The sequence below is a fragment of the Gossypium hirsutum genome, chromosome D02 (genome assembly GCF_007990345.1).
Source record: "Gossypium hirsutum isolate 1008001.06 chromosome D02, Gossypium_hirsutum_v2.1, whole genome shotgun sequence".
In the NCBI taxonomy this organism is placed as follows: domain Eukaryota; kingdom Viridiplantae; phylum Streptophyta; class Magnoliopsida; order Malvales; family Malvaceae; genus Gossypium; species Gossypium hirsutum.
In genome coordinates, this window is record NC_053438.1 from 13,343,408 (window position 1) to 13,354,671 (window position 11,264).

An 11,264-nucleotide genomic window follows, 5' to 3' on the forward strand; every position below is an offset into this window, starting at 1 on the left:
CATATCTATTGATTTATTGAAATGCTATACTTGAAGATTAAATCGCTTCTGCATATAATGTTGAAAACTTTGTTGTTTACTTTTAAACTTCCATACATTTCACGAATGTTTGTTTATTTAAATCTTACAATTTGTATCAATCATATTTTTTTATATGGGTGTTAAGATGCAACTCTTCAAGAATTGATTCTAAATATGTGTAAAATTAAAAAAGAAAAAAATTTAAATATACACGTATTAAACATATAATAAATTGATATATTTGAATGAAACATAATTACTCGCACATGGCATGGGGCAGAATCCCCCAGGAGCTATGATAAAAACTTTAGAACTTTCTAATTCCATGAAACATGTCACGGACAGTAGAGGGTTTGATGACACTCTAGAATATAACTCAACAGTAAGAGATTAGAATAAGGAACAGATTCACTCTCCCATCAAAACAACAATTAAGACCACTTATACCACTATTTTGAGGGCACGTGGCCCCTTGGGACCCTATGAAATTATGCTCCAATTGTTCCTCACTTCTTGAAAATGCCATGGGAGTTTTGCTTTTCAACTTCTACAAATATTTCTTTTGTATAGCAATCATTTTACACCCTGTTCTGTTTATCAGAATTAAGAGCAAAATACAAGAAGCCAATGAACTTTAAGCCAAAAGCTCTTTTAGGTAGCAAAAGTATATTTTGACTCTACTATATATCTCGATTGTAATACAACTTCACTATCACAAATGAGAGCCCCAACTCAGAATTGGTATGCATGGTCCTCTTTCTCTACTAAAACACCCTTTATTCTTTGGTCCTCTTTGTCAGAGTCCTTATCCAGCCCTTCCCCATCAAGTTGATTCCATTTACCTTACTTCCCATGTGGCGCACATTGGCCTTGCTGGACCTCTTCCACTTGATGAGGTGGGACAGGTGACCAATCCGCTTTCGCCACTTAAGCAAGGCACGTGGTTTCGCATGCTCTATCACGGTCTTATTGGTCACCTTTGGTTCGTTGGTGATCCCCTTTGTCAAGGTGGGGTTCCAGGACTTGCTGCAATGCTCAATTGAGCCCTTGGAAACTTTGCCATTTTCCCATGAGCCAACACCATTCTCTTCAAACTTGATCGAGATAAAGGAGTCTGTAAAAGTAAAAATTTGAGACACAAAGATATAGAGTCGGACACAAATCTATGCATGTGAGAACCAAGTCGGAGTAATATAGTTACATAGGTATATGGTAAGGTAAAGTAATAAGTATTCTAGTGCATCCCCAAATTTGTGTAACTAGTTAGCCACATGAATTAGTAAGTGAAAACTAAAGCAATGTATAGGGGCAGCCATCTTTACCGAAATTAGTTCAAATGCTGATGACATGACTGGCAAGAATTGACATGAATGGGGTCCCTCAGTGGATTCAAATTCAGATGAATTTGTAAGATCTTTGATGTCTTTATTATTTTTATTATTACTAGGTAGCTGAATGATTTGCATGATTCCAACAAAGAAATGGTAAAATGTTGATTTGATTTGATTACATCTGGAATCATACAGGAAAGTTCACAAAGTTTTCTGTTTGCATTACCTACCAAGCTTTCTGTAGATTTTGCAGATACAGATAAGAAACAAAAGCCAATTTGCATAGAATTGTGTGAAGAACTGAAATCCCTAGAAAATCATAGTATTTTCAAAGATATTATTCTTGAATTAATATAATGCTTTTTTATTTAATAATATTCGCATGGAAAAGAAACTCACACATTATCATATATGCATGCATGTGATGCATCTCTTTTTTTCCCTCATGTCATTTTCTGATTTATTCTTTTCCCTCATGTTGATAGAAATTCAAGTAAAAAAAAAAACCAATACTTCTGCATGAACAATAAAAGGGGGAAGAAATTAGAAAGGTAAAAATAATAAAAATACCTTCTTGACCGGTTGAAACATCAAGAACATCATCATCAGAATTTCCAGGTTTCCAATGCTTGAACTCAAGACGATTGAGCAATGAGCCTAAAGCAATGATCTTAGGGAGCTTGTTGATGGGTGGTTTCTTTAGTGAAAAACCTTGAATAAATCCATGGCTGCCTCTGGTAGAAGATGAGGATGAAGAAGAAGAGTGTCGGGGTTGCTTTGAAGCTAGGAGAAGAAGCCTATCATTTAAGCACAAAGGGCAAACCCCAATAACTTGTTGTTTAGGATGGAAATAGCAGCTGTAACTGCCATCCTTATACCCATTCATGATAAAATGGCGTCGTCAGTGGTAAGTAATTTGAAGAAGAGAGAGCAAAGAGAGGAAGTAAACTGTTTTAAGATAGTGGTATCTACCTAATAGCTTATATTGCGGAGAGTGTGTGTCGATGAATCGGGTCGGGTGAACTCTGTTTTATTATATAAGATAATGTAATTTTTGGCACTCAACTTTTAATTCCATTCATTTTGGTACTTTGATTTTATTTTGTTTCGGTGTGTTGCTATTTTTACATGGAAATTAGTAAATGCATAACGATAACCGTGTTTACTTTTTGGGGCAACCTTGGTCAAGTAAAAATATCAATTTGGTCCAAATAAAATGTAAGTAGCAATATTAATTAAGTGACCAAGTTCTCCAACCTTAATCATATTAATAAGTGGCCAAAGCTAGAGTTGCACATCCTAATCATGATCTCTTGCTAATGGACAATGCCAAATACTATGGCAAGGAAACATTAAACCATAGTTTATGTATAATTTTAATATTTATCCCTTAATCTTATCACATCCATTTATCTCATGTCTCACAGTTAATTTTTAAATTTAGTTACCAATTAGTAATATAAAATTTTTTCAGAATTAATGATTTTAAAACTGCATAGCGGGTATTGAATAAAAGTGAAAAAGTTGGATTTACCTAAACCATATACAACCTGATCAACTCACTTAGGCATTGGATTCTCAAAAATGAAAATGTTATGCTTATTTCAAATGCTAGATTTGAACACACCACCAAATAAAATGAAGCTAAGACCCAAACTTTCTACTTTGCTTAGGACTGCCATCAACTCTCACAACCCACATTAAACTTCACCATCCCTCTGTCTGTCTAGATTTAAATCTCCAAGGTTTAGAAAAACAAAACCCAAACTTAAAATAATAATAATAATAATAAAATACCCTTTGCCAGAATTACGATTAATCGGTGCATGATTTCTTTCTATCCGAAAATTTGATTCATCAAAAGTAATGATAATAGAGATATTCATGAATTAAGTTAGATTGGCTCAAGGTTCGATTTTAAAAATTTTTAAAGTTGAGGTTCAAGTTTAGCCGTCCAAAAAATCCATATTTTTATATAAAATAATAAAATATATATTTATATTAATATGAGTATTAGTATCTTTTTATAATTTAAATACAGGTCAAGTCAACCTATAACAAAATTTTTTTATCCAAACTCAGCTAAGTCAAGTAGAGCTGACTAGACTAGATAAATCACGTAGCTCATGAACAGTTTTAGTTAACGAAAGAAACAAAGAAGATTAAAAATTCCAATTCATCAAGGTAACGGTAAAATAAAGAAGATAAATTGAGAAAGTTTTATTGTAAAAATAAAAATTATGATTTTGATCGGAGTAGAAAAAATTTTGAGATGAAAGGGAAAGTGTGATGGAAATAATTGGGAAAAAATAAAGAGAAAGTTTTGATTTAATATCATTTGATTTAATGATCTAAAAAAATTGTAAAATTAATAAGTTGTGAGTTTTTTCCCATAATTAAAATATGATACAAAGGTGGTGTCATAAAATAACATAAATATTATATAAATTTGTGACTGAAAATTTATTTATTATTGTATCGCATATGGTCAAGTTTTGAAATTATATATCATATATTACAAATAATAATAATAATAATAATAATAATAATAATAACAGGAAATTTTGATTTCTTGAAGAGTTCGCATGCAATCTCAGTGTTTTTATTATTATTATAAAACGTAGATCTCATTTTTAAATTAAAAAAATTTAAATATAAGATTATTTAAATATTATGTGTCGGCTATTGAAAAATTTGGAAATATAATATAACACTCATATTAATTACTATATAATATCTAATGAAAAGGTGTCCATACACGGGTGTAAAATTAATTTTATATCTTTTCGTATCTCTTTATATAATTAATATTTTAATGATCTAATTGTCATATTTTATAGTTCATTTGAATAGATTATACATGCCTATTTATTTTATGTAAAAGAATTTCAATCATTGAAAACTATTAATATATATAATACTTTAGATCAATAAAATAAAGATATTAGAACCGTTTAAAAATTATATCAACAAATTCAATTATTAAATTGTTGAAATATTAATTATAAGTGAAATATATATATATAATATACACACTAGTAGGGTTTGAAGAAAAAAGAAAAGGAACTTCACTCAATGTTATTTAAATCCAACTAAGAATCAACTCAGGTTCAGTCGTTTGAGCCCCCGACCATTTTTAACAGTTAATAAATTATTAACTATGAACTGGATAAGCCAGTAAAAGAAGAATACGCAAACCAAGTAACCCCAAAATCAATATAAAAAAACCTAATCTAAGCAGGTGTGAAATTGATTTACTGGGCATTCACAGAATCAGAAGCCTTCTCCATATTTTTAAAAGTGATTTAGAATAAATAAGAAGAATGAAAAGAAGATGAACCGAGAAAACAAAGCATTTATATATATATATATAGATTTTGAGAGATTTGAGGAAAAAAAAGAGAGTAAATAATGAAACTCCATCATTGGTAAAGAATATGGGTGAAAGTAAAATAAGAAAAAGAAGATGATGATGGATGAATACAAAGAAAGGATAAGAATAGGTTAAAAAAACCAAGCTGGAGAATGGAGAAAAAGAGAGTTGAAAGGTTGAGACATAAGAATAAAGAAGAAGACTGTTTTTAAGAAATAAAAATTGATAGTTTTAAATCATGTTGGAAGTTTGAAATTTAAATGAAGTGATTGGGAAACAAAGAGAAAAAAGAAGGCATTTTTAAGATAAAAAAGAATGAGATTTAGAGAAATTTTATCACTAAGCATTTACTTCAATTTCCTAGAGCTACTCTTTCTTAGTTGTCAAAATTATTATATAAACTTTGAATTGCAGATAATTAATATAAAAAATAGTCAAATGCTGCTATTTGTTGAGATATGAAAAACGATTTTTGGGGGATGAAGAATTAAAAGGATTACTAGGATGGAGGCTTTAACTGCTGCCAGTTATATCATATATGTAGCATAGCTTCCCTACCTATTATATCTTCATCGTAGCTTCCTAGTTATTGCAAAAGGAGTTGGCCTAATTTCATGGAGAAGAATCTAAGGATGAAGCATGCAAGAAAAGTTTGACAGATGTTAGTGTATATACATGAGCTGAATGAGTTTAAAGACAGCGACTGACAAAGCAAAATATAGGTCGTTTAAGATTTCTTTCTATCTTAAGGTAGCAATTCAACGTGCAAAGGAGGAAATTGAAATATTGGGAATGCAAAGAAGTGAGTTTATAGGTACTCAAAGTTGATATGATACCTTTCATTCAGTTATGATTTGCAGAGAATGAATGGTGAGAAGAATACCTTTGTCCAAGCTGTCTTTCGGTATTTCCTGGGAAGGAGCAGAGGAGATTGCTTCTTGTGAGGGTTGGATAGCATTTGTGTTGGCTTCCAATGTGAGTTGGTTTTGTGTATGGCTGGTCCAGTTTACACTCTTTAGGACCTCCTAAAGGATTGTTTTAAGATAATAATCAAGGATTTAAATTGCGGTTGCAGCCACGTTTTTGGTTGTGTTGTGTTTATCGTGGTTGCGGATATAACGGATGTTATTGCGCTCACTGCGAGTGTCGCGGTCGTCAATTTTTTTTAAATTCACACAACTTATTGTAAAACATAATAATTATTATTATAATTATAAGAAGTCACTTTTAATGATTTTTAGAGTGTTTTCTAACACTTATGAACATTTTTTAATATATAACACAATTTTTACAATCATTACTGTTGAAACCATTTTTAGATTTGAAAAAACAGGGATCGACTTTTAAAAATAAAAATGGGAGTTGCCATCGATATTTTATTAAGGTGTTATTGGCTCACCTTGAAAATGATTTTGGTCTGCGAAATTTGAGAAAATAGGTTTGGAAGTCGGTTACGCAGGAGGAAGAGTTAGCACCCTCGTAAAGCCCAAAATTGATACCGAATTTATTGTTTAATGTCTTAGTGTCGAGAATTTGAAAAAGATTTTAAAAATATGATCCTTCCCTTTTTTATTGATGTTAATTTTATAAAAAGATGCTTGTATAAATGGAGGCGAATGCTAAAGACCTTCTTGTCTCAGAGTAATAAAATGTCATGCCCAATACATTAGGACACGATATTTTTAGTCATCTAGAATAAGCTTGTCTTTTGATTTTCAAAACCCTTGTGGCGAAGTTAAAAAGGATATTCAATTGCTTTCAATCAAATGAAAAATTGAAACCCAATACGTTAGGACACAATTTCTCGAAATTCCTAGCATTGAATATAACCCTTATTATTATTTTTTTTAAAATCTTCATTTCGAGAAAACGAATTGTGACATTCAATGCGTTAGGACACAACGTATAGAATTCCCGAGAATGAGCTTTTTATTTATGTTTTAATTTAAAAGGATACTCGGTTTCTTAGATTCAACGAGGAAGATAGGAATCCAGTGAGTTAGGACTCAATCTTTACGATGATCCCAAATTCCGAGTGTCGCGTTATTTTTGAAAACTTTGTATGAAATAACTTTGACACTTGTAATCTTTTGAATGAATGACGAAATAACATTGTACATCGGGAAAAGCTAATTTACAAACTAAAATCAATACTAATGAGTTACAAAGAATCAATTCATACGAATAAGTTATACAATAAGCATAAAAGCAATCATACCGCACATTAAACCAATATTAATATTCATATTAGAAAGGTAAATGAATTAAAAGGTAATTAGGGAATCATCTAACAAAAACAAAAACAATGAGAAATGATAAAATATTTGAAATCGTCAATAATAGGTTATACGTATATGAATAATGAATTAAAATGAATAATATATTTACAAACTTGAAATATTCAAAATAAAAAAGAATGATATACACATTTTAAAATAAGTAATAGATGGAGTGGAAAACTTAATATAAATAAATTACACATAATAATATATAAAAGAGTTGAAATAAATAAAACATATAATAAAATAGGGTTTGAAAGAAATAAGTTATTTATATATAAAAAAATGAAAAGATATGTAATAATATGAAATCGATAATATATTATGTATATATATCTATAAATAATTTATCACAAATTATATATATATGTATAGAAAAATATTAAGTAAGAATATTATTGTATAAATCTTAAAGCAAAGAACTATATAAGTGTAGTTAAAAATGTATTATAAAATAAAAATGTAAAAAATGTATAAATTAAATATATTTAAAAAATGATGAATATTAAAATAAAATAAAATTTGAATACATTTTAATTAAACAAAAACAGGCTAAATTGCGTTTAATTCAAAATTACAAGAGAAAATAAAAATAAAATAACATTAAGGGCCACAAAGGAACGCGCGAACAACTTGGGGACTAAAAGGGTAAATATCCCTTCCCTCAAAACGCAGCGTTGCATTGGACTAAAATGAAACAAAAGAAAAATCGAGAGGTTAAATTTAAAAAGAAAAAAGGACTGGATTTAAGTGCGTTAGAAACGCGGAAGGACCGCGTGCGCAAATAACCCATCCTCACGAAACACGCGGATCCTCCCCGGGTCAGGTCACTGCGCGGGCCGTAACATCTAAATGGCGTCGTATCAATAATTAATGTAAAAAAAATAAAATACCTAATCTAAATCTAATTTGCTATTTGAAAACAAAAGAAAACTAACTAAAAAAACCTAAGCACTCTGCGCTGTTCTGCATTCGTCACTTTCTAAGGCCTTCCATCTTTGTTTCAACTCCGATGGCCGCAGGGAGAAAGCGAAAATCCAGCCTCTAGGTACGTCTAAACACTCTAATCTCCCTTTTTTATCTTTCGTTGAATGATTTGCATTCGAAACACCAAAGAAAAAAAAGGAAAAGAAGCAAGAACAAAAAAGGCGAAAGTTAAATCACCTTTCGGGTTTTTTTTCTGAATTTTTTTGTATTCAATATGTGTGTATGTCCAACCTTAAAAACACTAAAAAATGGCCTTATATAGCCGAATAAAAAAGAAAAGAAATAAATCAAATACATTTGTTTTTTTTCTGCCATTTTTGCCTATTTTCCTTTTTTGTTTTTTCGTTTTTTTTTGCTGCTTGTTTGTTTGTTTGCATTGTTTGTTCGTCCTTCTTACAGGTACGGAGGAGTCTAGCCGGTGGTACGGAGACCAACGTGGCGTGGAGGCGCTGCATGTGTGGGGAGTGGCTCGGCACGCGCGGAGGGTGGCCTTGGTGGCTGCGGTGCTGGCAAAAACCCTAGAAGCCTCTAGGGTACTCCACTGATTCGGGCTGAGTTCTGGGCCTGGGAGATTCGGGTTTAGAAAATTGGGTTTAGGGTTTATTAAATTTGGGTAGTTTAGGTTAAAACAGTTTGGGTCATATTGTAGTTGGGTTTTGGGCTAAACGGGTTAGTTATTATTGGGCTGGATGTAAATGGACCTTAAAAATGGACTTTTAATTTTTATTGGTTTATATTTTTTTGTTTATTTATTTCTGATTTGGGCCGGGCAAATTTGGGCCATTACAGCTGCCCCTCTTTGCTCATTGTCGTGTAATGGGAATGAAGCAAAGACTTTGATAAGGCCAAATTTGCCTGGTCATGCGGGATTCTGGTGTTCTTCTTCAAGTAGCCTCATTCCATCCCACTGCATCTTCAGAGGTATAAGAATCAGCGTTTTGATCCACTCCACTATAATATCAGGGAGATAGGATTTGTAACTCGTAACTTTAATCTGTTTAACTATGATGTCGGGGAGGTGGGATTTGCTGTTGTAGCTTCAATCTGTTCCACTGCACTGCCTGGGAAAGTAAGATTCGCTGTTGTGGCTTTAGTCTTTTTAACTGCAATGTCGGGGAAGCAAGATTCATCGATGTGGCTTTAATTTGTTCCACTGCATCGCCTGGGGAGTAAGATTCGCCGTTGTGGCTTTAGCCTTTTTAACTGCAATATCGGGGAAGCAAGATTCACCAATGTGGCTTTAATCTGTTCCACTGCATCGCCTGGGGAGTAAGATTCTCTGTTGTAGCTTTAATCTTTTTAACTGCAATGTCGGGGAAGCAAGATTCACCGATGTGGCTTTAATCTATTCCACTACACCGCTTGGGAGATAAGATCTGTAATTCTTCGGTCTATTCCACTGTAATCTTAGAGAGATAAGACCTGATGCGATCTGCTCTACTGCAACTTCAGAGAGATAAGATCTTTTTAATCCACTCCACTGTAATCTCAAGGAGATAGGATTACCGGCTTCAATCTGTTTCCTTACACTTGAAGATAAGATTTGTTGTATTTGATCTACTCCACTAGTGCTTAGGGAGATAAGATCTGTAGTTTCCAACCTATTCCACTGCTGGCCAGGGATATAGGACTTGTAATCTTCGATCTGTTTTGCTGTCGATACAGGAAGGCAAGATCTGCTATCTTCAACCTACTCCACTGCAACCGAGGGAGGCAAGGCTAGTGTCTTCGATCTGCTTTGCTGTCAGCGCAAGAGGGCAAGATCTGCTATCTTTAACCTGCTCCACTGTAACCGAGGGAGGCAAGACTGGTATCTTCGATCTGCTTCGCTGTCAGTGCAGGAAGGCAAGATCTGCTATCTTTAACCTGCTCCACTGCAACCTATGGAGGCAAGACTGGGGTCTTCGATCTACTTCGCTGTCTATGCAGGAAGGTAAGATCTACTATCTTTAACCCGCTCTATTGCAACCGATGGAGGCAAGGCTTTATTTTTGATCTGCTTCACTGTCAATGCAGGAAAGCAAGATATGCTATTCTTAACCAGCTCAACTGCAACCGATAGAGGCAAGGCTTTGTTTTCGATCTGCTTCGCTGTCAATGCAGGAAGGCAAGATCTGCTATATTTAACCAGCTCCATTGCAACCAATGGAGGCAAGGCTTTGCTTTTGATCTGCTTCACTGTCAATGCAGGAAAGCACGATCTGCTATCTTTAACCAGCTCCACTGCAACCGGTGGAGGCAAGGCTTTGTTTTCTATCTGCTTCGCTGTCAATGCAGGAAGGCAAGATCTACTATCTTCACTGATCTGTTCCCTGAGGAACATGACCTAATTATGCCTAATGATTAGGATGGCATGATCAAAATGAATCAGATACTCCTAACTAGACATGTGTGAATGGTGTTTGCATGAATGCAGAATTTTATTTTTTTGAGAATGATCTCGCTTAGGTTGTCATTACTCGAAGTTTATTAAGGCTTTATCACTAAAGTGCAACACCTTCCTTCTCAACTGACGTTTTCTGAAGAAACATTTAGTCAGGTTGCCCCCACTGTAAACCTCAAAGTTTAATCCATTGGGGCGCAAAATTTATGCCATCATTCTCCCACTGCAATCTAAATGTAGAAGTAGGTGGCCTTTCCTCAATCCTCTCTTATCACAATTCAAGGATACAGGATCCGAATTATTCTAGTTTCTTACACCATTCTCAGGGTGTCGTACCAAAAACTTATGCGCAGATGAAGGCTCTCTTCTATGAGGTAACCTCTCCCTTTTGCTTGATGATCATCGCTTGCTTGTTTATTTAAGCCTTGTCACCAACATAGCATCTTGTCAATCAATGCACTTGACAACAAAATCCAAAGAGAAAATCTAAATTTAGACTCTTCCTTCTCAAATTTTCAACCTTTAAATTTGGTACGTTCTAAACAATAGTCCTGTTTCAGGTTCCCGTATTAGTTAGAAACTTTTCAGAGTAATATGCAAAACTTCCTTTGTGAAATTTTTATTAGTCCATTGATCATCATTCCAATGCAACATGCTTGCAAAAAAGGGTCATGACAATGGATAAGAATAAAGTTGGTTTTAAGCATAGCTAAAAATGAATAAATTATCCAAAAATATTGAAGGATAACAAAGAAATTAATTGGGAATGTGTATCTTGAAAAGAATAAAGTATCCCAAGAACAACAAATTCAATATAAATAGTAAGCAAATTGGGTGCCCTAGATATCGCAGCTTGAACTTCTCTGTACAAACTTTCTGAAGACCATTCT

General features: G+C 33.3%; 1 protein-coding gene across 1 annotated transcript; it reads right to left on the reverse strand.

Moving 5' to 3' along the window:
- Nucleotides 1-654: 654 nt before the first annotated feature.
- Nucleotides 655-2,350, reverse strand: LOC107910387 (uncharacterized). The gene is made up of 2 exons (XM_016838213.2): nt 1,923-2,350; nt 655-1,135 (listed from the first exon to the last, which is right to left on the reverse strand). The coding sequence occupies exons 1-2, from the start codon at nt 2,236-2,238 to the stop codon at nt 798-800; spliced, it is 654 nt and encodes a 217-aa protein (XP_016693702.1). The 5' UTR covers nt 2,239-2,350; the 3' UTR covers nt 655-797.
- Between the last annotated feature and the right edge of the window lie 8,914 nt (nt 2,351-11,264).